Source organism: Rhipicephalus sanguineus, chromosome 6, assembly GCF_013339695.2.
Source record: "Rhipicephalus sanguineus isolate Rsan-2018 chromosome 6, BIME_Rsan_1.4, whole genome shotgun sequence".
Taxonomy (NCBI): Eukaryota; Metazoa; Arthropoda; class Arachnida; order Ixodida; family Ixodidae; genus Rhipicephalus; species Rhipicephalus sanguineus.
Window position 1 is genome coordinate 2,935,928 of NC_051181.1, and position 27,702 is coordinate 2,963,629.

Sequence of the window (27,702 nt, forward strand, 5' to 3'; positions counted from 1 at the left end):
GACCAGTGTTACTAGACTACTCTGGTGGCTTGCACCACCCGTTTGACGAGCTGCTGACGACGAGCTGCAGACGACCATCCAGCTGCAGACTGGACACCCACTGCCGCTCTCTGCAGCAGCAAGTGCAACAATCTGGCCAAACAAGAGCCCGAAATGCCGCCATATCCCCCACCGCCGGGGGATTGTTTGTCCTTTCGGGGAAAACGTCCCCGTCTCCTCCGAGGATGCGCGGGGGGGGTGGGGGGTCACGCCCACTCGCTAATCCGTGACGTCGTGGTCACGTGATCCGCAATCCCCCCCGTCTCCCCCGAGCATTTCTCCCCCGTCTGAATACCCCTTAAGCGGGGAACACGGTGTTACAGCCAGGCTAAAATATTCTATACTCGGGGACAACTTTCTGTGGCAATGAAGGGAAAGCTACGGGGGCGGAGCCTCTGCACATGTACTGCTACGCGAAGTAGTCCGATTTGGCGCGCGTCTCGTAACGCCGTGGAAAGTGATGGCTAGCGCTGCATTTCGATGCAAACGCTGCTTAGCGTCTAAGGTACGGGTAAAAGGCGCGACTTTTTCAAGCACGCAAAAACGCAAAGTGACAACGTATAAAGTAAAATAAATACAAATACCTCGCTTGTGTGCGCTGCGTTCCGTCTCAAAAAGCTACATGTAGAAAATGAAGGAGTATTTTATATATCTCACGCAGAAAATATGGGCGCAATTGTGGGACTACATTCATTAGCGTAGGATACGTGCATTGTGGCTCTGTAGCTTTCCCTTCATTGCCACAGAAAGTTGTCCCCGAGTATAGTGCACTCTAGCCAAGGCAAGCGCGCGTCGCAAAGCTATATTTAATATGGATGGATGCTATAAGTGAGGCCGAGGCCGCCACCTCGCGGTGTGTTAAGGCGTTGACAAAATTTCACCTCTCCTATTGGAAACGCGCCGAATGAGACGGACGCGTAGCAACGATGCGTTGCAGGAGCTAATCGCGGAGGACACAGTCACAATGCATCACTTGATTGCACCGCTCCCAGACGGCGAAATCACCCCGCCGACCAAGAGCACTGTGAGAGGAAAGTGTGAGATAAAAAAGGCGCGTCTGTAAAAGCGCCATTGTGTGTGGCGCAGTCAATAGCGTGCCCGGCACCTGCTGTCGCCGACCGAGAGGTTGTGGGTTCGACTGCCGTTGATGGAACTATTTAGATGCGAAGTATCTTAAGGCCGAACTCAATCCGGTGGTGTGCGGCGTGACCACCCTTACTGCGCATGCGCATACCCTCTCCACACACCACCTCTCCACTCCCCCTCTCCCCTTCCCCTCTCCACTTTCCCTCTCCACTACGACGTACTGCTTACGTCACACATGCGCGCGGCGCTGCCTTGCCGTGCGGCAGACGCGCCGTCCCTCTCCTCTGCGATCCGTCTGTCAGATTTGTTCTGTAGCGAGGGCTACAAGAATCCGAACAGGAGAAGCACGCGTCAAATGGTCGCCTTCTTTTCCAAGAAGCTTGCCCCTCCCGAGCGCCGCTACAGCACCTTCGGCCGAGAGCTACTCGCCATCTACTTGGCAAAGATAAACAGGGAAGGCAACCCAACTGCACTCTTTCTTCAGGCCTCGCGCCAATTGAGCAAAGTTGCCATATTTTTTTTTTGGAAGGGCATGCAGCAAGTTCATTACACCATAGCCTAATTCCGGCACGTCCGGAACATGACACTTACGTTCTGTCGTGACTACTTAAGAACAATAAGAATTATAAGAAGAGGCACCATGGAAGAAGAGTGTTGTTGCCTATGAAATCCTGATTTGTGTAGTATCCTCCTTATCCAAGGGAAGGCTCTTGTTCCCTAAGTACTACCATCGCCACAAAATATTTCAAGGGACAAAACTTGTTCTCTTTTGTGAATTTGTTTGCTCCTCCGATAGAGCGCGGCCGTATTCTTTGGCTGGGACATAGCTAGAAATTTTTCTCGGGGTGGGGGGGGGGGGGTCCACCATACATTATGTATGTTCGTGCGTGCGTTTGTATGTGTGCGTATATACATACGCAAGCAAAATTTAGAAATTTCGGGGAGGTGGTATTGAAAACCCCCAACAACAACCCCCCCCCCCGCCGCCCCCCACGGCTAAGCCCCTGTTATTCGGATATATTCGCATTCAGCAAGCACGGCTATTCAGCCAGGCGGCTAAGATACGCGGCTTCGTGGCGTCAGGTCTTGTGTTTACAACGCACCATTAATATTTATTTTGTTTCAGAGACTTATTTATATTATATATATTTGCGTTACAGAACACGGTGACGAACACACAGCTTTCTCTCCGAGTCGGCGCGGGAATGCGTTTGATATTTGAGCTCGATAGGCCGGCTCGAACTGGCAGTAAACCTTTGTGAAGTGCCAGCGTGACGCGCGACTCAAACGTCCTCACAAACACCATGGTTATGTCGCGCAGTCTTCAGCATGAACCAACTAGCGTGCAACAAAAAGTCTTCATTACTGTAAGCGGCCTGCACGTAACCAGCGCAGTCGGCGTAGGAAAAGGGGAATGCTAAATTTTATACAATTCCGTGAACCCTTAGCATGCTGGCGAAGGCCGTCCTCTGAGCTACGGTTCGGCAATATTGGCTAACAAGCGCCGTCTTGTGTAACTTAACCCTTTGTATCCCACAGCCAATCCAGTTGCGCAAGTGAATATTTTTTTGCGTATATGCAGTTACAATACATCACAAAGTGGGAATAAACCGGAAACCTGGAATATTAAGTTTTAGTTCTAGAAGAGAACAAGTGTCCACATATGTAGACGCTGGGACCGCAGCTTACACTGGGGCCTTCTTCAGCGTACATAGGACCTCTGCTTGCCGACGGTTCTATTTCAGCGCATTTATCATTATCATCATCACTACTTACCATAATCAAAGCCCTCATCAGTTCAAGGCGTTCATCATCAATACCATCATCATCATCATAAAAGTTCACGTGGCCACTTGCTAACGCCTATGATTGAACGCTTTCATTGACATCGTTCATTATCGCCACCATCAACGCGTTAATCCTCAGGTTCAACGCTTTCATCATCACCATCGCTGGCACCACTCAAGGCCAATTAGCTTGCCCACAGCTCTGCTTCAACGTGTTAGTCGTCATCTTTATTGTAGTTGACCATCATGATTACGATCAAGCTTAATGCTTTCATCATCTGTGCCTTTGCTTGCTGACGGCTCTGCCTCAACACGCTGATTATCGGTGCTCACCCATTAGGAACATTCGCCTTCGCTAGCCAGCTCGAAAACTATAGCATGTACGCCTTCGTCAGTTGATCCTCGTCCCGAATACAATTTTAAATAACTTCTAAAAGGCGTATTAGCTATAGAACAGATAATGCTTTGCGCAGAGCCACACGGCAACGAAGCGGGCCCGGCTACCAGGCGGCCTTCTGTCAGCTTCTTACACGATTTCTGAATGCCTGGCGTCCACAAACATGGACGCCGCAGCGACAACTCGACTTACAAAACGTTGCTCGCTCACAGTGCAAAAAAAAAAAAAGAAACTCGCACAGAAACAAGGTAAACCCTCCCCTTTCTCGAATAAAGCCGAAAAATGGAAGAACTCTCAAAACTTAGAGTGAAAAAATCTAGGCATACACCTGTACAGGCGACATGAGAAGAACGCCATTGTTCTGTGCGCACTTACCGCTGTTTGTTTACTGAAGGTCACACGAATATATGTTTTTATGAAATGCTCAAATAATGCCAACATGGCAAATAGATTTTAAGGCAATGCGTTGGCTAGCATGATCACACTTCACTGATATGTTTTGTCCACATATGTAGACGCTGGCATGCAAAGAGTTATAAAATGCCATCAGATAAACATGTGGCCCGGGTGTTTTTTCTGCTCCATTTTTCCTCTTGTTACGTCGCTTAGGGTGACAATGTATTCACAGTAGCTTAGCGGTATATGACAATGGCACTGTTAGAGTCAATCACATCCAAGGCTACGCTAAATGTATTCGTCTTTCACTGAGCCACATCTTGCCCTTCCCGCAGAAAGAACTACTCACACGACTAGGATTCGCTGTCTACAAAGAAGAGTTCTTGCAGCAGCAGCGCCACCGCCGCCTCAATACATTGGTCGGCGTTGCTACATATACTTCCGGCCATGTCACAACGCGCCCGAACATCGCGCTCGCCTTGTATTATTGGAAAGGCCAGCAATGTCGCGCAACGAAGCGAACTACACCGCTAGAGAGGAGGAAGTTGTTTTTCGCGCTATCTCGTCGCTCTTGTCTATTTTTGTCGCAGGATAATGCGAGCGACGCTTGCAGAGATATTCGAGCCGCAGTCTGCCCTCGCTTTCCTAGAGACCCCTGCTGTACAACGCAGGCGCACTATCTTTTGCTCGACACAGCCACCTCTATCTTGCTTTCGCCGTCCGCGCTGGGTCTTATTTCCGATACAGCGGGCATCCGGGACGCGAAGCCGACTGGGCGGTTATGGCCAGCTTTAGGGAGGGGCTGCGAGCTTTGTTTCTCGAGACATTCGTCTTCATCTGGTGCAACACGGTGCGGCTGCTGTTCTGGCTTCGCTACCTGTGGTCAACGCCCCACAGGGCTCCCCCCGTAAAGAACGAGCTGCTCTTGAAGTCCGCCGTTCGTCTCGCTGCCGAAATCAGGGAAGGCAAGGTGAGTTGAAGCATGCTATGTTTAAATAAGTGCCGATGTTTTTCTTGCCAAACCGAAGCAAGCCGTGGTGGGAGACACGGAATCGACTTTGTACAACTCAGTTTTTTTTTAACGTGCAAGTAAAGTGAATTAGGCGTAGTACATGTCTTTTTTTTCTTTTCTTCTGTTACTCTTGCATTTTACCGCTAACGAAATTAGGCCACAGTGGCCGGTAATTCAACCCGTGTGCCTTCGCGCTTAGCAGAGCAACGCAATAACCTCGAAGCCACCGCAACAAGTAATTATTTAATGATGCTTAACTACTTCGTTGACGTGTAGTAAGCCAAATCCATTTCTCGTTGGCCCATCGCGAAAACGTAGAATGCTCTAGAACGAGATTTTTGTTGCGGGATAAAGGTTGAGGCAATTTTTACGCGTTTTCCACCACTGCAAAGTTTCTCACCTGTAGCCATATTCAGCGACGTTGTTCAAACTTTCGCGTCATTATTTGAAGCGGGAACTATCCTTACAGTTTCAAAGGACACCCTGACAAAGAACATTACGGAGAAGCAGCTCACGGGATCCGGACAGACTGGTGGGCTAGTTGGTGGTGCATAACTCGGAACAGTAGCGCAAAAAATCACACAGATGACGACAGGGCAAGACGAGACACAGCGCTAAACTCACTGTTTATTCTAGGTGAGCGCATATATATGCACATAACACCGCGCGAAAAGAAAAAAAAAGGGGGGGGGGGGCGAAGGAACACAAAAGGCAATGAACCAAGCATATCACACAAGCGGCTGACGCGACAAAAATAGCATTTCTTTTTCTGATAGACGGTTTGAAGGGCAACGTAACGTGTCTCTGTTTTATCTCTGCCGCTTCAATAATTTCCCGCGTTACCAACCGTGCGCATTCACTAGCTAGAAATTCGGACCAACTGCGCCATTGTGATGAACGAGACACACAGACAGCACCCGTTCCTGGGCCGGCTGTTCTATTCTGAACCTCGTTCTTCTCTTAAATTTCCCTCTAGCTGGCCCCGCGCCAGGGCCTCGGTGCCGCTCTTCGTCATCACACTATATATCCTCGTGAGACCCGAGTTACGAATTTTTAGATGCGAAGCATCTTATGGCGGAGTTCAATCTGGTGGTGGTGTGCGGCGGGACCACCCCTACTGCGCATGCGCGAACCCTCTCCACACACCTCCTCTCCCACTTTCTCCCACTTCCCCTCTCCCACTTTCTCCCTCTCCCGTTCCCCATCTCCCACTTTCTCCCTCTCCACTTCCTCTTCCCCTCTCCCCTTCCCTCTCTCCACTTCCCCTCTAAAACGCGGGCTCGACATGCCGAAACGCTGCTTCGCAACGCCTCATGGTCCCCTTTAGCGGAGATGGTGTGATTTTTCATATTTATCAAGAAAATGCATTACTTTGGGCAAATGAGCCCACCTCATCACGGTGAAAAAAATTTATTGATGTACGGCGCTTGGTACGCTCACAAAAGCATGTGCAATATATTGCACACTGGGACTGAATTGATGAAAAAAACACTATATTCAGTGCAGGATGTAGCCAGGATGTTTTTTCTGGGGAGGGCCCAAGGCCTCATTGTTCGAAAGAAAGTCTTTCAATGGCAACAAGAAAACAAAGTTTCCCGGGAATAGGACGAATTTCGACGGGGGGTGGGCGCCCCCCCCCCCCTTGGCTACGTTCCTGATTTACGAATTACAAGGAACGAACAAGAAAATGTTTACTAGCGGCACATAAAGGGTACCGGCTCTTCACGAAACTGTTTTAAGCAGTGTCATACTATTTGTGAAACTGGTTATAACAGTTTCGTGAAGCAGTGATACAAAGAAAAAATTACAGCATATCCACGGGTGAATGATGAAGAGCTTGGGCGAAGCTCCTGAAGCAGTCATGGTCTCGGGATCGGCTTCTCGTTGAGCCCGTCTCGCAGCGGCGTCCTTGGCGCGCACCGTCTCGGGATCCGCCTGGCTGCCGCCAAGCGAGCGCCCGCCGCTGCGCATCGTTCATGCTCCACCAACGATCCGACACGTACGGCGACGATCCAGGAGAATGAGAGAGGCGCTCGCTCCCGGCGCAGCCCGCGCAGCAGCCAATCGGAGAGCAGCGGCACTTCTAGCGCCATCTAGTGTCGATTCACACAAGCGCCATATTGCACACAATTCTATTGGACCAACGCCATCTAGGAAATGAGACGAGAAATGGTGATGACGACACAGATTGTGTACAGCGCCATCTAGAATTTCGTCACTGAACTGCAGTTTGTATGTACTTCTATGAGACAGCGCCATCTGCCATTTACGCCGGACAGAGATACTGCCGTTTACGCCGGACAACGGAGACGTGTCAAGGTTAGACTAAGAGGAATACGCCCCTAAAACGTCACAGTGAGTGCAACGGAACTTCGTGCGTTGGGCACGACCGGGGTTACGGCACCTAGATGCTGTCTTCTGTGACAAAAGCTCGGGCATGTGCCCTGCTCTCGCTGTACGAAAATGGACAGTAGGCAATGATGTTTTGTACACAGGGCGCTTAACGGGTGGCTCGTCGTCGTCGTCGTCGTCGTCTACTTTGGATTCTGCTCTCAGTAAATGATGTGCCACTAGCCGAAATTAGAAAGGCTGCTCAGATAATAGAAGTATCCTTTTAGAAGAAAATTTACGTCAGTATAACATTTACGCACGCTGTATTGCCGATACGGCGAAAAGAACAAATTCGCCGCAACGGCGAAGCAATGAATGCGATAGCAAGAAACTAATGCTACGCATACGAAGTGAGGCTCGCCAATGGATACTCTCAGTTTGAACAGCGCTCCTGTTTCAAAGGCGGCTAAAGCAGCGAAAGAAACTAGCATGCTTCAAGTGTCGAGCTGTGACACTTCATAGTTCGCGCTCATCTTCTGTTTGTTCGTTTAGCGGCGTCCCTTGAGCGACTTTCGTACGCTCCGTAACATGAGCGCGGACATCACGGTGAAAGCTCGAAACATCCCTCTTCCCCTCTCCACGAGAAAACCGCGCGAGCAGACAGCGGAAGGGCAAGGTTCTCCCTGCGCAAATATAAGAAGCGAGCGAGCTCGCCGACGACTTTTAAATCCACCCGTGGCGCTCCTCGCGCCATCTCGCTGGTAATGAAGAAATGCTTATAAGTGCCTGCTGTCTCTGAGTCCTGCCAGCGGTAAAGGGTGTGTATATAATGCTCGCCGTTAACTACCTGAAGGATCTGCGCTTTCTGGCGTAGTGGTTAGCGCCACGCGCTGCGGAGCGACAAATCGCTGGTTCGACACCGCGCTTCGGAAGCAATTTTCTGAATTATTTTTCTTTGGGACTATGATATATATATATATATATATATATATATATATATATATATATATATATATATATATATATATATATTTATATATATACTTATACATACACGGTGAATGACGGCGACGGCAAAATCCAGCCGAGACTGTCCATGTAATTGCTATCGCAATAAAAATAACTTGCTTTGTAGCTATGTCAACAGCAAACCTGGATGCAAGCGAGCTCGCCAAACGCGCGCGCTCGCGCCCGCGCCAGCCGCATTGAGTCCCGATGTGCAATACAATGTACACAACACAATTCACCGAACTCATAGACACGTTGTGCGCTTGCCTCCAGAGCAGCTGTGCTCAAAATGATCAGTGAACATTCCTGAATCATTCTATTACAAGAACATTTAGCAAAGCTGTAATTAAATAGGGGCAACCTACTTGGCCGTGTCGAGTAAAACGCGTTCGACGGAATGAACGCAATTTTTGAACGTGCCCGCCAGACTCGTCGCTCGGTCGATTTCTCATTCTCGGCCAGATGGCAGCACATGGTTTCGCAATGCATTGTACAAGAGGACTTCGCAAATGCAGCTGTTGTAGCTCGGCGCTGACGCTCAGAACGAGTGTGCAATATATTGTACGCTGAGACTCGCGAGGATCTCTCTCTCTCTCTCTATGCATATATATATATAAGGAATGAAGAAAGAAACTACGACTTTCGTTGGTTTGGCACTGTATATTTTCACTAACGTTTCGTCTGGTGGACCAGACTTTGTCAAAGTAACAAGTACATCGCGGTGGGTTTCCTTATAAACACGCTTAAAGTAGATAGATAGTTTCAAAGAACTTATCGATAGCAAGAATGACAACATAAGATAGCGGTCACGCGCAGTCGACATGGATTCATGCGCGCACATTTGGGACTCGTGGCAGCGAAGTCAGGTTACACAGGGTAACATACATTGCACACGCAGTTGATATGGCATTACACACTAGTGATATGACAGAATTGTTGGATTGCACGTCACATGGAGGAAAAGGCGGGGGGGGGGGGAAATGACATCAGATCTGCGCTTTACCTATTTTTTTCGCAGGAACGTAATCACATGCTAGCATTAAACTGCGAACAGTCTGAAATCGCAAACAGAAAATTTACTCAGCACTAAGGTCAATTTTTACTTTTAACTTCTCCTGAAGTACGCTTCAAACACATCAAGGTTAATACGAGAAGAAACTAAAAAAACTAAAAAACAGCACAGACACCGTACATGATGCACACAACTCAGTACGTATGCACGTAGTCTGGTACGAAAGCTGAAAAATAGTGGGCGATTACCAACGTAACCGTAGAAGAAACACGAGCGATATTAGAAACAGAGCTGCCTATCCCGTTGAAGACCAGGTTATGATTAACAGTGCTTAGTGGGAACGCTTGTAAGTGTGCCTATGCTTTCGTTGATACCGGATGAGACGGTGTTAAACTTATAGATTAGGTAAGACTCGCGGGCTTCACGATCATGATGGGAACGAAAGCCTGACTCAAGTATAGTGGCCCGAATATTTTCAAAAGAATGCCCAGGTAAACGAATGTGTTTTGATAATGGTAGGCTAGGAAGCTTATTGGAATGCGATCTATGGTTGTTAAAGCGTATTCTAAATGATGTTTCCGTTTGGCCAATGTACTGTTTTTTGCAGACGGTACACTCAAGCATGTATATAACGTTAGAACTATCGCAATTAAATGAACCTCGAATGTTAAGGGAGAAGTCTGAAAACGTGCTATTGACTTTCTGTGTCGTTTGCATATGTATGCACACCTTGCAACGTGCTTTGTTGCAGGGTGCACAGCCAGTTATTTCGGACTTATTTACTTTCGATGACGTTAATAAATCTCGGAGGTTTTTAGACCGTCGGTACACAACGCGAGGTGGTTCAGGAAAAATACTCTTGAGATGTTCGCTTTGGGCAAGGATATTGTAGTGGCGTTTTAATATAGAGTGTACCATTGGTGCTGATGCTGAGTGTGTTAGTACAAGGTTGGTGCTATTCTGTTTTTCGGGCAAACGGTTCCCCCTCAGAATTTCCGCTCTATTTAATTTATCTGCTCGACCTATTGCGTCATCGATTAAAGCCGATGGATATTGCCGTTTAGTGAGAGAAGTTTTAAGTTGTTCGCAATTCGCTATGAAATCCTCGCGGTTGGAGCACAATCGTTTAAAGCGATGGGCCTGACTATAGGAAATGGCGGTCTTGCAATGTCGTACATGACTGCTCTTGAAATGCAGAAGCGGGTTTTTATCAGTAGGTTTACGATATAGTTTAGTCAGCAGTTTTCCTTCGCATAGCGACACAGTGACGTCTAGGAAGTTTACCGAAAGTGGCGAGTAGCTATGCGACAGTTTGATTGACGGGTGGAAATGATTAAACGCATCTATAAATTTCAAGAGGCTTTGTTCGCCATATGACCAAGTCAAGAAAATATCATCAATGAATCGCTTATAAAAGAAAGGCTGCATGTCAGTGCTGGATAATAAATCATTCTCCAAAATACCCATAAAGATATTAGCATAATTCGGACCTATTCGGGTTCCCATTGAAGTACCGCTCACCTGAACGTAATGGCTATCATTGAATTCGAAGTTATTAAGTTCAAGAATAAGTTTTAGGAGCGATCCCAGGGTTTCTTTATCTACAGGCTTTTCGACACGACAGTCTTCATACGCTTTAAGGACTGCTGAAATCCCATCGGCATGCGGTATGTTAGTGTAAAGCGAGGTGACGTCGAGAGTTACAAGGATTGAATTATGCGGAATGGTATTAATATATATTATTGTTAACATTTTTCCTGCTACTCTGATTGCGACTCAAAGCTACTTGTGGAAAACAGTGGCCGTGGCCATTATGCAGTGACTTTCACCTTTTTCAAGTATTTGTTTCAAGATTAAAGCACGAATTATGATGCCTTCAACAAAAAACGTGCAATTTTGTTAATTTCAAGTGCAGCGACGACCGGCATGTATATTTGAAATAAACGTTTCCTAAACCATTTTTCCCAAATAATAAGTTTTGCGTCATTGGTGACGGATCAGGTGGCCGAGCCTTCTGGTGCGACGCATGATCGCACATGCGCGCCAAATGCATTACTCATCCTCCTATTTGTTCTCGAAGCTACAGAAAACTAAAAGAAAGGCTTTGTTACAACCGCGTCGATGTTCTGCCGAGCAACAGAAGTGGGCGTATGAGCGGCCTGCGCCACCCCTTCTGAAAAACGGAATTTACCAGACTGATCATATATACTTGCTACCATATTTCTCGTGAAAGAAATTTCAATGGCGCGGCAATAAACACGAATGCACGAAAAAGAGAGCTAACACGGACATTTTCGTGCATTCGTGTTTATTCCCGCGCTGTTCAAATCTCTTTCGCGATGAACTACCAAGTCGCCCACACTCTCACTAATCGGTTTACCCTATTTCTATTGCACTAGTACCACGCATACCATATAGAGTAACTTCACAAAGGGCCACAGTAAGTCTGAAGCCAATCACTCCCTGCGCGCGCTAGCCTCCGCAACGGCCGGGAGCGGGTTGGCTCGGACTGCCCCCACAAACTTGCGGCCATAGGTAGAAAGAGCCCCCCGTGCGCAGGCCGCTAGGGAAGGAGCGAGCGCGCGCCTGTACGCCGGCATACGGTGCGTGGGGAAGTGTTATCAATTTGGACTTTATACGGAACACGACGGCGACGGCGATTATCCCGTCGAGAGTGTCCATATAATTGCTATCGCAAGAAAAGACAGGATGTGCAAACAAGGGCACAAGATACAAGTCAAGAGAGTGATGAGTTATTTCTCACGTGGACCGCCATGCGCACCTGATTGATAGGTATCGCCTCTTACCTGAATATATGCGGATAAGGATTTGTGTCTACCTTTTCCGCCACTGTACCATTTTTCAGTTGTTAGCGGTGCTTGTGGCGTCTTGACTACTTTCTTGTGTCCGTGTTTGCACGCCCTGTCTTGTTAAAGGGCCGCAAAACAGCCTTTGAGATTGCAAAAAATACGCGCAGTTTGCACTAAGTCGCGCAAAGCTTTGCACATCGAAGCACGGGCCCGCTCGTAGTCCCCGTTGACCGACACCTCTAGCTTCGAGATGCGCGTGCTCGGGAGTAGGTACTTTCTTAGGATGCCTCATGACTCTCTGGACACGATCGAGCGCAGCCAGGCTTTGCGCTATAGAGCGGAGGTTGTGCGCGGTGTTTCCGTCGGTGGGCGTGGTTTCTGGTCGCTAGACAACGCGATGCTTGCTTCCTTTTTCTTTCTATCTTTGTTCTCTCTGAACTTCTTTCTTGCCTGTTTGGTGGATGTTCTCTCACTCTCGTTTTCGTTCTGCATTTCTTTCACTCTCTTTCTCTCGTTCTTTCTGGGCTACACTTTTCCCTCCTCCTCACCATCACATCTCTGCTCCTCATGCTTACTTACCTTTCCCAACCCCTTGCTACACTATACTATACAAGGCTATGCTCTGATAGCGTGCCTGAATAGCCGAATGGTAGGATGCTCGCCTTCCGATCGAGGGTACGAGAGTTCGGATCCAGCCTCGTGAAGACGTTTTCTCTTTACATCTTTCTGTCCGTCTTTCCGTTTGTTTCTCTCTCTCTCTCTGTACTCGTTCTCTCACCCATCAGGGTTATTACAGCCGTAGAGGCATTTGCCCAAATTCTGTGGCACATTCATGATGATAGTTTTCGGGCACGGTCGTACACTTTACATCGGGATAGAACAGTTTCGCTGTTAAACAACGAGCGCTTTATTCTCTCTTGGCGTTTCTCGTCTTTTTAGCGCACTTAGTGACGTCAGAACGGTGATTCACTGACGTCATTGGAGTACATACTCTCGATTGGTCCAAATACGAGAAATATCACTTGTGAATTGTCTCCCACCCTGCTTTGCCATGCAGTAGCCCACCCGTTCTTCCTTCTCTCGCATGACCATCCTGCGCGATCAACTAATTTCGCTCAATTTTTGTGTCTTCGAATGCGCAAGCGGAGGTAACAGGGTGTATCCGACAAGCGCGAAATCCGGATAGGTTCAACGCTTAGTGCTGACATTGTACGCGTGATTTATAAAGAAATAAGTGGCGAGGAGATATCGCTTGTAAGAAGGTAGTGGAGACGAGAACGAAACCAATGGAAGAGGCGCCGGAATATTTGGTTCTTCCAACGGACGAACTTTTTACAGCTGAGACAATGCAACTCTCCAGAAAAAAGGCGAGCCCGCATCCATGGCTTTTCTACATTTTTTTATTGTGATAGCAATTGTATGGACACTCTGAACAGGTCTTCAACCTCGCCGTCATGTTCCGCATAAAGTCCAAATCGATAGCACCGCTTCGCGCATCGTATGTTCTATCCGCGCGTAAAAGCTGGTGAGCGCTGGCGAGGCCTGCAGTCGATTGCTCCTCAACCAGAAAGGAAACGCGCCGTCTTTCGCTGGGCGAAGGAGCATGAGGTAGGTAGCTACTGTGGATGTTCACTATAAAGGCGTGGTCGGGAGCGCTGGCGCGCGAGCTACCTCGGCAGACATCAGCAAACGGCTCCTATACGCTTATAGGCGCTGCGATCTAACCGCTCCGTGCTGTGACCACTGACACGACAAACTGCACGAAAACCACTTTTCTCGCGGAAGTAGGCGCAGTCCAATACACCAGCGTTTTGTAGCGTTACGCGAGATTGGATCAAAAAGTTAGCTGCAAGCCATAGTTCGTATAACGTTACGAGATCTTGCCATCGCATTCACAGCTTTGCTTTTTCGTTGAAACAGATCCGACGAACTCCGCGTCGATCACGCACCGCCGCCGGAGGTAGAAACACCGGCGCACAGGTTTAGTTGCGACACTTAGTGAAGACCGGTCGACACGTGGACTGAACGACTTTTCCTATTTTGTACGTGCGCCTCGCTTATTATTAATGACTAAACGCCTTATCCACGACATTTAGTCCATATATATATATATATATATATATATACATGGATTAAGTGCTGCTGGCTTCTTCAACGTCACGTGTTCCATATACAGAATATAGCTCTATTGTATACATAATTAGAACACGTGACGTTGAAAAAGGCAGCAGTTGGCGTGTTCAAGATGAAACTGTTTATTTGGGCACACTTGTGCCCAGGAAATGTAAAGTTAAAGTATACAAGCAATACACGATGTATCGTACTCCCGCATTGAAATGGAACCCTCGGAGCGCGTGGCCGGCGGTACATGCAGCGCCGCTCGTGGGTGCTCATGGAACCAAGGTGTTGCATTGTGGTATAGAGCCAGGGGAAGAACATCTGCGGAGCATAATTTCTCCTGCCGGTCGCCAACGAGCCGGCCTGCAGTTCAGCACATTGCCAGCGTGGCGCTGCAAGGCTTGCGCGCTTTCGTATGCCGACCGATATGGCTCGCCGCTCTCGTTACAGGAGCTGTGGTGATGCGGCGCGCATGCTGCGCAAGTAAGAAACAGGCATCAACTAAGAGATTGCGCCTTACATGTGTTCGTTGACGCTACGTCAACCGCTGCTTGCAACACGACGCAGATTGGGTGCGTCGAACGTGGGCGAAGGAAGAGCGAAGAGCAGTCATTATTTTACTTCACCGCGATGACAGTGGGCCCTGCACTTGAATGTTGGCAGAATGCACTGCTTACACGCCCGCTGCAAGGCGTAATCTCTTAACTGAATCCTATGTCTTAATTGCACAGCATGCCTGCCGCATTGCCAAAGCGCATGAAACGAGATCATCCTCTGCTCGCGCGGCAAGATAGGAGGTGTGCACCGGCGAGCCATTTCGGCCAGCATATGAAAGAGCGCAAGCCGTGCAGCGCCACGCTGGCAGTGTGCTGAACTGCAGTCCGGCTCGTTGGCGACCGCCAGGAGCAATTCTGCGAAGGGAACCAGCGCTGGAGTTTCCGCGGTGTGGACAGTGCCGCCCTGGCGGTCAAAGCGCGCATACTCCAGCCGCTCCCGCGGACGAGAGTGGCGACCGGTTGAGGCGATGCGGGCGCGTATCGCCGAAACAAAACAAAAGGATGCTGGCGGTACTGTTGCGCATTCAAGTGCCGCAATGCGTAGAAATGAGGGAGGGCTTTTCCTACTAAAACATATGAATAGTGTGAGGAAGAGAGACAGCACCCGTTCCTGTGCCAGCTGTTCTATTTTCTGCCCTTCTTCTTCCTCTACCTCCCGCATGTTGCCCGCGCGCCCGAAGCCCAGCGTCGTTCTTGGTCATCACACTCGGCCATGACTGCTGGCGCGGTGGGCTGACGACATTGTCTCTGGTGGGCGGCACTGACTGTAAGACCGAAAGTCGAGCTAGTTGGTAGAAATTCATCTTGAGTAGCTTTTAGCGCAAAAAAAGGACAAGGACACAGAGGGAGGAAACAAGACCAGCGCTATCTTGAGTAGCTTTTAGCGCAAAAAAAGGACAAGGACACAGAGGGAGGAAACAAGACCAGCGCTATTCTTGAGTAGCTTTTAGCGCAAAAAAAGGACAAGGACACAGAGGGAGGAAACAAGACCAGCGCTATTCTTGAGTAGCTTTTAGCGCAAAAAAAGGACAAGGACACAGAGGGAGGAAACAAGACCAGCGCTAGTCTTGTTTCCTCCCTCTGTGTCCTTGTCCTTTTTTTGCGCTAAAAGCTACTCAAGACGGCACTGACTGTTTCGGAGTGGCCGAACTCGGCCACGCTGGAACTTCGTCTGGAAATTTGTTAAATATAATTCCGCTGGCCGAAATTGGCTATCTCTCCGTAGTTTGCTATGTCGTTGTAGAGGCTGGGGCTTGGCTTGAACATTTGCCGATGACGACTCTGGGGGACGACATTGACTGTGTCGTGGTGGTCTACGACCTCGGCCACGCTGCGACTTTGCAAGGAAAGCTGTCTCATTCTCCTCTGGTGAACGGAGTTGGCAGTTTCGTGGTAGTCGACGTCCTCTGACACGATGCGGCTTGGCGAGGAATTTTCGAGGCGACGGTTCTGGCGGACGGCTCTGACTGTATCGGCATGGTCGCAGGTTGATCCCGAAACGCTCACTCGTGTCCCTCCACATTTTGGAAACCGGGGAAGGAAATGGTGGAGATGGTAACGCAACCTGCTGCACCACGTTCGGCACAACCGTGACGTCCTCGTCAGCAGCCGTTTCAGGAGACTTGTGCTGCGTGTGCAGGTCCTCGATGAGAACGATCTGAGACGTGTCAGAGAGCTTGGTGTTGTCTGGAGAAACGTCTCTGAGCAAGTTGGAAACGCTCTCACGTTCTGCCAATGACTGAGTCGCACGCAGATCCGTTTCCGTCTGGTCAGAGAGGATGTTGGTGGAATCCGCGGAGAGGTATGTCTCATCAGGTGGTGCAACGTAGACGGCACCCCTGGGCTGACCCACCCAGGGGAAATCGGCGGTCGCCTTTTCCATGAACACCTCACGCGGTGTCGTTTCTGAAGTAGACCTCCTTGACTTGTCTGAAGCTGAACTGCTAGAGGGATGGAAAAGCCAGAACGTAACTGATGTGAAACGAATCGTTATTAGAAGAGAAGGAAAAGAAATCCCAACGAAACACCTGATTCTCACATTTGCAACCAGTGTTGTTCCCCAAACTATTGAAACAGGCTACATAAAATTAAATGTCAGACAGTACATTCCTAACCCCAGACGTTGCTTCCAATGCCAGATTCGGCCACGGATCACTCAGCTGCCGTGGTCATCAAACTTGTCCTAAATGCGGTGTACAAGGCCACCCCTCCGACAACTGTGCTGAGCCACCACACTGCGTCAACTGTAACGGCAACCATCCTGCATACTCACGTTCATGTCCAAGCTGGAAAAAAGAAAAGGACATCATCACATTGAAGTACAAAGAGAACATTTCTTTCCGCGAAGCCCGTAAAAGGTGCTCACCCTTTCACAGCACACCCTACGCTGATGCGGCGTGCCGGGGGGCCGCGACGCATCGGCCCCCGCCACTCCCTCGGTCTGCGCAGAGCGACCCGTCGGCTGTGGCGCCTGCCCCCACGGCGGCAGTAGTCAAGTCTACTCCGCCAACTAGCGAACAGGGACCGGCGACTCCAGGGCCGTCGGGTCTCAAGGCCTCGTCACGCCAGACGAGGCCCGAAACTCGAGCCACTAGCCCGACCGTGCGGGCATCCAGTGCCTCCGAGGAGGCAATGGAGACGGCATCGGCACCCCTGCTGCCGAAACACCGGCGCAGTTCTCAGGACCGCGCCAAGAAAACAAAAAAGCCAATAACGGGGCCGGACGACCGTCCTGCCTCCTGAAACAAAGTATTTCACTTGAACACTCCACACTTGCTTACTGTACACACAGCACCTTTTTATCATTAATATGCACACACAAATATTACAGTGGAACATCCGAGGCCTTCTGCGAAACCTCGATGACATTCAAGAACTCCTTCACGAACTCAATCCAAAAGTGCTGTGTGTAGAAGAGACACATTTAAAACCACAACACAAAAACTTTCTACGCAACTACCTCATTTTTCGAAAGGACCGAGATGATGCCATGGTATCGTCCGGTGGTGTAGCCATTATAGTCAACCAATCAGTACACATTTACCACTACAAACGTCCCTGGAGGCAGTGGCTGTTCGAGTGGTTCTTTTGAACAAACTCGTCATCATTTGCTCTCTTTACATACCTCCACACTACCACCTGCAAAAACATGAATTCCAGTCCTTAATAGATGAGCTACCAGAACCTTATCTGATTCTTGGGGACCTCAACGCACATAGCAGTCTATGGGGTGACTCTCGCTGCGATGCGCGAGGTCGGCTAATTGAACAATTCCTTTTCTCTTCGGGTGCTTGTCTGTTGAATCAGAAAGAGGCAACATACTATAACCTCGCTAACGGTACCTACTCGTCTATAGACCTCAGCATTATATCTCCATCACTTCTACCCTTACTTCAATGGAAGGTCATTAATAACCCTCACGGAAGTGATCACTTTCCTATAGTTCTGAGCACACAAATAGGAAATGAATGTCCCCCACAGGTTCCCAAATGGCACATTGACAAAGCCGATTGGAAACAGTTTCGTAAGACGGCTCTCTTAAGTTGGACAGACATGTGTGATTTAAGCATAGGTGCAGCTGTAGACTACTTTACAGCTTTTCTGAATAATGCCGCCACCAAATGTATCCCACAAACAAGTGGACTGTCTGGCAAACGACGGGTCCCATGGTGGAACAATGAATGCCGGAAGGCGCTCAAAAAACAAAACAAAGCATGGAGGTTGCTTCGAGACTCTCAGACAGCCGAGAACCTTGACAGTTTTAAAAACATAAAATCTCAAGGCAGGAGAACGCGCCGACAGGCAAGAAGAGAAAGTTGGGAGAAGTTTTTAACGGGGATCAATTCGTATACACAGGAGGCTAAAGTCTGGAATATGGTTAGTAGGGTAGCAGGGCGGCAAGTACATTCACTTCCTCTAGTACACACACAAGGCGACACCTTGGAAGACCAGGCAAACTTCCTCGGCGCACACTTCGAACAAGTGTCTAGTTCAGCGCATTACTCTGAAGTCTTCCAACGGTACAAAACAAGAATAGAAAAACAAAAACTAGAGCGGAAATGTACAAAACACGAGGCATACAACCAACCCTTCAGCTTAGCTGAGCTCCAGGTATCGCTTAACAGCTGCAGTAATTCCGCCCCAGGTTCTGACCGTGTGGTATATGACATGTTGAAAAACCTACCTGCCGAAACGCAAAAAAACCTTGCTTTTCCTGTCAAATGCTGTCTGGTCTTCTGGCGAAATCCCCTCGTCTTGGAAAGAGGCCATTGTCATTCCTATTCTAAAACAGGGTAAGGATCCATCCTCCATTACGAGCTACAGGCCCATCGCACTAACAAGCTGCCTGTGTAAACTTTTCGAAAAGATGATAAACCGCGGACTTATACATTTCCTGGAAACGAACAATCTACTTGACCCGTACCAGTGCGGATTTCGCGAGGGTAGATTCACCACTGACCACCTTTTACGTATCGAGGCACAAATCCGTGACGCATTCGTCCACAAGCAGTTCTTTCTTTCTGTGTTCCTCGATATGGAACAGGCTTACGACACGACATGGCGCTTTCGAATATTAAGAGACCTGTCCCACCTTGGTGTACGTGGTAGAATGCTAGATATAACAGAGAGCTACCTGTCGGATCGTACGTTCCGTGTCCGAGTAGGAAACGTTCTGTCAAGACCATTCCTTCAAGAAACTGGAGTGCCACAGGGTGGTGTACTCAGCTGTACACTCTTTATTATCAAAATGAATTCCTTGCGTCTTTGCATACCACGAAATATGTTTTATTGCACATATGTCGACGATATACAGGTCGGTTTTATATCTTGCAACCTTTCCATGTGTGAGTGGCAGGTCCAGCTAGGTCTGAACAAGATCTCTAAATGGGCAAACGAGAATGGTTTCAGTCTTAATCCCCCAAAAAGCACCTGTGTCCTGTTCTCTCGAAAGAGAGGCCTTCATTCTGACCGAGACATTGAGCTGCATGGCCAACATCTGTCCGTGAAGACGGAGCACAAATTCTTAGGCCTTATCCTGGATAATAAGCTGACGTTCGTATCACACATTAAACAGTTAAAAAACAAATGCATAAAAGCAATGAATGTTATAAAAGTGTTGTCACGCACTGCTTGGGGTTGTGACAAGAAGTGTCTGATGAATTTGCATAAAAGCCTCATACGCAATCGCCTGGACTACGGGGCAATAATCGATCAGTCTGCGACACCAAGCGCCCTAAAGATGCTTGACCCTGTCCACCATCTAGGCATTCGACTATCTACGGGCGCCTTTCGCACCAGCCCCGTGGAAAGCCTTTACGTCGAATCGAATGAGTGGTCGCTACACCTCCAGAGATCTTACCTATCATTTGTATATTTCCTCAAAGTGAACGCAAACAATGAACACCCCTCACACACTACAATCAATGAGTTGTCTGCTTCTGAACTTTTTCACAACCGTCCTTCTATGAGACAGCCGTACTCACTTCGTGTGAGGGGCCTAGCTGAAGAAATGGGTGTGCCACTTCTCGAACACTGTCTAATGGCTCCCGCTGCCCATCTCCCGCCGTGGCAGTGGCAGCTTATAGATTGCGATGTTTCTTTCGTCGCAGTTACCAAGCACGCGCCACTTGCGCATATCCGTACACACTTCCTCGAATTACAGTACAAGTACCCACACCCTGAATTCTTTACAGATGCCTCAAAGTCTAACACTTCTGTGTCGTACGCAGCCGTTGGTTCATCCTTTTCCGATTCCGGTATTCTGCACCCTGATTCAAGTATATTCACCGCAGAAGCTTACGCGATACTTGCGGCAGTTAAACACATAAAACAACTGAAACTACAAAAGGCAGTGATATACACGGATTCTTTAAGTGTAGTGAAAGCTTTAAAAACTATGACAAAGCACACAAATCCTGTCCTTGTCTCGCTATACTCTATTTTATGCACGATCTACTCCCTGAAACAACATGTCGTAGTGTGCTAGGTGCCTGGGCACCGCGAGATACAAGGCAACGTGTTGGCGGATCAGCTAGCAGCATCCGCCCACGAAAACAGTCCCAATACAGCCGTAGCTATCCCTCCGCTAGACATAAAACCATTCCTCAAAAGAAAGCTCAGGGCCTTTTGGCAGAGCACATGAAATAGGCACACACAAAATAAACTGCATGTTATCAAGCCGCAACTAGGTAATTGGACACCAGTATCAGTCACGCCACACAGAAGTTACACTCTGCAGACTTAGGATTGGACACACATACAGTACACATTCATACCTTTTGTACGGAGGCGATCCACCTTTGTGCGACTACTGTGGCGATCCTTTAACCGTACTTCACACCCTACTGCAATGCACGCAACTAGACGCTCTCAGGAGAAAGCATTTTTCATCTGCATACCTGCAGTACCCACTTCATCCTGCTATGTTCATTGGCAGAGAACCCCTTTTTAAATATCAGTCCCTCTTTGAATTGTTAAAAAGTGTACATAATTTCAACGTAATTTTTCCAGGCGCTCCGTAGCGCGGCCTCGTGATTGAGGCTGCTGCTGCGGTTTCTATCAAAGGAAGCACCTGCCTGCCGGCCTTTGGGCTCAAAGGCCTTGAGGAGGCGTTCGTGCTGTTTTCCCGCTACTAACTTGTAAATACCATACCCACTCGTCATTCAACCCACACCCATAGATCACATCACTTGTCACTGCCATAATTTTATACTTTATACACCCCTTTAGGCTTATTTATAGCGCGTGATTTTAGGCCTCTATACAGCCATAATACACCCTGTCGTCGAAATCATTGGTCATCGCCAACACCACACAAAAGACATGGCGCTCTTTGGCCACCCATGGCCCTTGCGCCACAAAACACCACTAATCATCATCATCATCAGGTGGTGCAACGTCCAGAACGACGTGGGTCGGTGCCTCCAAGTGCTCAGGCGATGGCGAGCATGGGGGCAGCTTTTCCGATAGATAGGGACGCGAAATGCTTTCGGTCATTGGCAGTGATGTTATGGCGTTGCATAACGAGACAGCGTCACAGCGTGGCGTCAGTCCGGCGTTTGTACCAGGCCAGGCTGCGTAGCTGTCTGCCGGTGAGCTGCAGTTCGCAGTTGCAGCCTCGAGGTGGTACCCCTCCTGAGCTCCGTCCTCGGTGAAAGTGGAGTTGGACTCACTGGAGCCGCAGGGAACCCGGCCGAAAGCGGCAATCAGAGCTGCACTCCATCCTGCCCAGGACTGCTGTCTCACGCCTTCGTACCTGTGCCACGCCGCGGCACCGTCCCGAAGGCGCTCTACCGCCACGGCCCATTTCTGCGGTTCCGTCCATGCCTCGTGAGCCCCGATATCGTTGACGGTCGTCACCCAATCGTCGGCATCGTCCTGCAAGCCGTTGAACTCTGGCAGTTCGCAAACTGCCGCTGCCGGTGGTGGTGGGACGGGAGGCGCAAATCCCAAGTGAGCCAACGCCAAGGGGCCCAGTTGGCGTGAGAGCTGTGCGAGGACACAAGTGAGCTCTCTGCGGTTCTCGGCCGAGCTGGATTCAATGTCTTGCGACGCGGCCGCAGCCAACAGAGCATTCATGGCGCAGAATGGTGGTACAGCGGCAGGATATAACTCAGAGCTCCGCGCTATCAAGACGTTGATCTCGAGGCGGAGTCGCGCGATGGTACGCCGCAGATGCGCGGCGATATCCGATGATCCGCATGCGGAGCCAGTGGCAATGTTTGACAAGTCGGAGGTGGTGGTTGTGCTCACTGTGGCGGGATCCGGATCAGAGGGAGCTTGGACAGCATCCCTAAGCAGCTCAGGTGCCGATGGAGTCCTGAGCGAGAGGTTGACGCCTCGGGAAGCGTGAACAGCGTTCCCGGGCGACAGGAAGCCGCGCTCTGTCTTCGCGGCGCCGGGGTAAGCCTGCCCTTTGGAAACCGAGGAGGCCTGGACGCCGTCCTCGAATGGTCGCACAGGTGCTTCCGGCAGTAGTAAGGACACGGGCTCCATGATCGTGGGCGGTGCTTGGATGTAAGGTCTGCAGCGATGAGCGACGAGGACGCACTCACGGTTCGTTGTTCGTAGGCTGCGCCATTGTGAGGAAGAAACACAGAGACAGCACCCGATCCTGTGCCAGTTGTTCTATTTTCTGCCCTTCTTCTTCCTCTACCTCCCGCATGCTGCCCGCGCGCCCGAAGCCCAGCGTCGTTCTTGGTAATCACAATACGAACGGATGCGCCGTTGCATCCAGGCAGTCAGGCGAGCACAGTACGTTCTGCTCTTGCTCTCCTGTCTAGTGGCGTTGGGCTGGTTTCTAAGCCGAACTGCGCGTGTCTGCTAGATTTATTCGATAGTGAGGGCCACCAGTGGAAGCCGGGGCCAACGAGCAGAATTTAATCGGTGTTTTGTCGTAAATAAAACATACATATTATGCAGCATGCGGCATATGTAACAATCTTTTCATCTGACCACCACCAAACTCCTCCTGATGCCACCGCGTGCAGTGAATATATACGATATGCAGGTAGTCTACATTATTTGCAAACAGTTAAGCAGAAGGAAAGCTGTCTGTGTACGAGATGCGTACGGGGGCACGTTCGCCGAAGCCGCTGAACTGTTATGAGAAATACGCACGCGATGGATGCCTCCGTTGAACTTCACTTGTGCTACGGACAGATTCGTTGTCACGAACAAAGCAGCGGACTACTCTAAACTTAGCTTTCTGGAGTCGGCCGATGCGGTAAAGCTTCTTTGTGCATTGGCTGCCGCGGCGAAGTGACATCGCAATTTATGCCTCACTAGAGAAGTTTCAAATGTCTTGGATTTCTGCTCGTCGCTTAATTCGCCTAGCGTACTCATTTTTTTCTCGCTTGCCTCTGTCTGCTTAAGATAAAGGTGTTAGATCAACATCAACAATTGCTGGGCTTTTACGTGCCAAACAAGGTATGATTATGAGGCACACCGTAGTGTGGGAATCGGGATTAACTTTGGCCACTTGGGGTTCTTTAATGTGCACATAAATCTCAGTACGCGGGTGTTCTTTGCATTTCAACCCCTACAAAATGCGGCCACCGTGGCTGGAAATCTATCCCGCGCCCTCGAGCATAAGGGTACGTACTCACTAGCGGCAAAAACGCGTGCGACACGCCGCGTGCGGCAAACGCGTTCGCGGCAGGTGCGTGCGTTCGTGTTCCCATTCGCGTTTTATGTGACGCGGCAGCGATGCCTGTAGTCTCGAGTTGTCTCGATGCGTTCGATACTTTACGTGACAACACGCACCCGCGCGCGGCCTTCGTTCAGCCGATTTCGCTTTCGCACGCACGTGTATTTTGCCGGAGGGTGTACGTCGAAGGCTTTCGTCGGCTGTGCTTCTTTTCCCGCCACATTCAGCAATGTTGAATCGTTACGAGGAGCTACTGGTGACTGTTAATATTATAGTGCTCGTTTGTTCTTTGCTTCTGCGACGCCGACGTGCCCGAAGGTGGCCGAGAAGGTTTTGGGTGCGCCTGATCTGGCGGTACATGGATAATGACATGACAGCCAGGCTCAAGCTCTGCTTCCGTGCCTGCGCGTGGTTCAAAGCTTCCGTTTTCGCCGAACTGCGCTTCGCCCGGCACCCTGCTTCGCTCACGCGGTCGCGTCTCAGTGGTAGTTTCGGTATCGCGTGCTGCCGCGTGTGTTTAGGGCGCTCGTGAAAGTCGCTCTGACAGAAAGTTCGACAAAATGCCGCATGCATGTGATGTTGCCGGATGCCCGAATGGCGCACGCCGCCGCGCAGTAAAGGCGGGCAACGTTGGGCACGGCAGCAGTGACGTGAGAAACACCGCTTTCAGGCGGGTGATTTGAAGTGCGGTAACGCAATGCGGACCACTAAAACATAATTTTATTTCAAAATAAGCACTTCTTGGCACAAAAGTGGCACAACGAGGTTTCTGGACTGTTATTTCAACAATCAACGTCGACTTAATATTTGCCTTTAATGTCTTTTAAGTAAGAGCCTTTAGTTTAAACAACGCTCTTTTCGTTTCTCAATCACATATTGAAGTACGCCCGAATTATGATGCATTTACACCATCAATGATAGGAATATCCAGCTGTTATCGAAAAAAAAATCAAATAAATAATTAGGGCCCCCAAGCTTCGCCTTTAAGAATTGAGCGCGACAGCGACATCCTCTCCCTAGTGCGTACTTCAACCACTTAGTGTATATTTAACTATGTATGCCGTTGGGCAAACTCTCGAAATTAAAAAAAAAAAACCACTTAGTGCATACTGTGAGCGCAATATAGACAACATGCTTCCTTCATTCTCTTCACCTATATATGTAATCATCATCACTGTGAGCGTCATCTTCATTCTGAGCGTTGGTCAGGCGGCTCTGCTTATAGTGTACTAGATTCTCCGAAATTGTTCTAGTACACTATAGCTCTGCTGAATAAAAGGCGCCGAGACCACGACTGTGCTGCGGTCTTTGCGCAATATTCACAATACTTTTTATTGTATGATGTCACTCGAGAAGTGTAAATTGTGGATTACTACTATTTAATAGATAAATTTGAAAGTGGCTTGTGTCAGTGAAGTGTCTTCTAATCTCACGTGGTGTTGATGAAGAATGGAATAATATTTAAATAACCCGTACGTATTCGTTTGTTTCATATAATATATTTCCATGCCTAACACATCGCGTTGTTTGTATTTAATGTTTCTGGTATTTTTTCTTCCGGTGCTTGCTTATCACTCATTATTACTTTGAGTGACTACGTATTCACTCATGCCCTGTTTATGATTAAGTACTCGTTCTGCGCTTCCATTATTTGCTATCCGTGTCTGATCTTCCGTTAATTATTCCTTTGAACATCGCTCGTGCACTTGCACGGGTCGACCGAACCCTGCAGCGAAGTGTCGACGAACTGCCTTGTCAACGGCCTATTCGCTAGGCATGACCTCCGAGATTTTGCGCTGTACGTGTTGCTCTCCAGTCTCGTTTTCTATAGATGCGAAAATGCTTGAGGGCCGTGTGCTGAGATCAGAGGGCACGTTAAAGAAGACCAGCTGGGCAAAATTTCCGGAGCCCTCCACTATGGCATCTCTCATAATCATATCGTGGTTTTCAGACGTACATTATAATCATTTGCCATTCATTATAATCATTTGCTTGCAGAGAGGTAGCGAATGCACGGCTCACTTCTTATTGGTTCTCATTTTGCCGCATGCCGCGAAAAATGGGTCTCGCACCCATTTTCGCGTTTGCAGTGCGTTGCTGCCGCTTTTCGAGATTCCTGCCGCTCGCGACACCATCGCTCGCCGCGCGCGACGTGTCGCGCGTCTTTTTGCCGCAAGTGAGAACGTACCTTCAGCCAATTTCCTTGTCGCGCGCGCGTGTCTTTTGCCGGAGCTGCTCCGCTCCTGCTCTTTACTTAATCACACCTCCTGAACATCGCTCGTGCAATTGCACGGGTCCACCGAACCCTGCAGCGAAGTGCGGACAAGCTGCATTGTCAACGGCCTATTGCCATGGCACGGCTTTCGAGAGTTTACGGCCTGTGTGTCAGTTTAGTCTCGGAGGCCACGCATCATAATTCTTTGCGTGCATATAGGTGGCGTCGCAACTGCGCGGCTCGCTTCTGAGTGGTTCTCATTTTGCGGCGTGCCGCGAAAAATGGGTCTAGCACGCACTCGCGTGTTTGCCGCGCGTTGCTGCCGTTTTTTGTGACTCATGCCGCTCGCGTCAGCATCACTTCCTGCGCGCGGCGTGTCGCGCGCGTTTTTGCCGCTAGTGAGTACGTACCTTAACAGCGCGACACAATACATGCTATGCTAGCACGGTGGTTTGCTTGATAACGTCGGCGTGGATGCCTACCGGGGGCTGGGCACACATGCCACGGCAGAAAAACGTTGACGCAGCTACCCCTTGCCTCTTACTTTTTTTTACTGCAGTAGTGGGCAGCTGGTATCGACGCAGCACATACTTATCAATGGAGGCTTGTGAGCCTGCACTAGCTTGACTGAATTCCCAGGACGCAACCAGAAATTGTTAAACGGAGTCGCCACCACGGCATAGCACTGTCTCTTCGACGCCGTATGCACAGACGTAGTCTGCTTGACAGGGCTTTTCTCCATTTTCCAGTGCTTTCCTGAGAAAGTAGCCTTCAGACAAAGTTATTTTTTTCTAAACCATAGAGCAGTATTACTGGCGCAATGGCTGCTCGAGCTGTTCGCGCCAAAATGAAGCACGGGAACGGCGCACGCGCGTGCGCTCACCGCGGTACAGTGCGGTCAGACGTCTGAGCGCGAGCGGCATGGCCTCCGAGATTAGCCGGCGGCGCGGAGGCCATGTGAGCGGCTGAGTTATGTCGCGACACCAGTGACTCTACGCGACACCCCCGCCAGGTGCCTTCTTTCGGCGCGCCACCTATCCAGCGCTGGTCTCCCATACCACAATGCAGCACGTTAGTTCCATGAGTATCCACGGATGGCGCTGCATGCACTGCCGGCCACGCGCTCCGAGTGTCCTATTTCAATCCGTGAGTACTGTACACTGGGGCTCTTCGATTTTCCACTTCTGGCTACCCGAGGGCTGCCAGAGCCAGCCAGAGCGCGCTCGTTTTTCTCGGGATGCTTCGACCCCCCGGCGGTGCACTTCCGGTTGGCGTTCGTTTTTCTCGGGTCTGGCGACCCGCGGGGAGCCCGAGGGTCGCCAGAACCTTCCAGGACAATTTAGTCGTGGAAGCTCTCTGGAAGGTTTCGGGCTAGCAGACGCCGAAAAGACACTATACGCGCTCGCCGCCATCTTTATGAGGACTCGACGGATTGCAATGCGGGCGCTTGCGGACTACACCTTTGCTTGTCCTTACGCTCGGGCCGCTCGGCTGCTCGGCGCCGTTCCGCCGTGCGAGATGGCGCGATTACGAGTGGCGGCGAGCATTTGGAGCTAATGTTTATTGCTTTTCTTATGTGTCCCGTGAAGTTTCCTTCCGTGAACAACGCGGCGAACTGTCGCGTTCTAACCATTCTAATTGCGTCGTGCACATGTCCCAAAAGTTATGTACACGTTCGTACGAACGCATGGAGACCCCTTTCGAGTTTATTTTTTCGTAGTAGTATTCGATTGTGGTGTCGTGTGTGCTTTATGTGCATTTAGCTGAGACGGTTGTGATCGAACTA

The 27,702-nt window shown here is 49.5% G+C and overlaps 1 protein-coding gene across 1 annotated transcript in view; it reads left to right on the forward strand.

Moving 5' to 3' along the window:
* The first annotated feature begins 4,353 nt into the window (after positions 1 to 4,353).
* Positions 4,354 to 27,702, forward strand: part of LOC119395574 (fatty-acid amide hydrolase 2-A) — a 378,664-nt gene continuing 355,315 nt past the window's right edge. Inside the window, exon 1 of the mRNA XM_037662551.2 lies at positions 4,354 to 4,675. Coding sequence (XP_037518479.1) covers positions 4,487 to 4,675 — 189 coding nt within the window. The 5' untranslated portion in view covers positions 4,354 to 4,486. The remainder of the gene's footprint in view (positions 4,676 to 27,702) is intronic.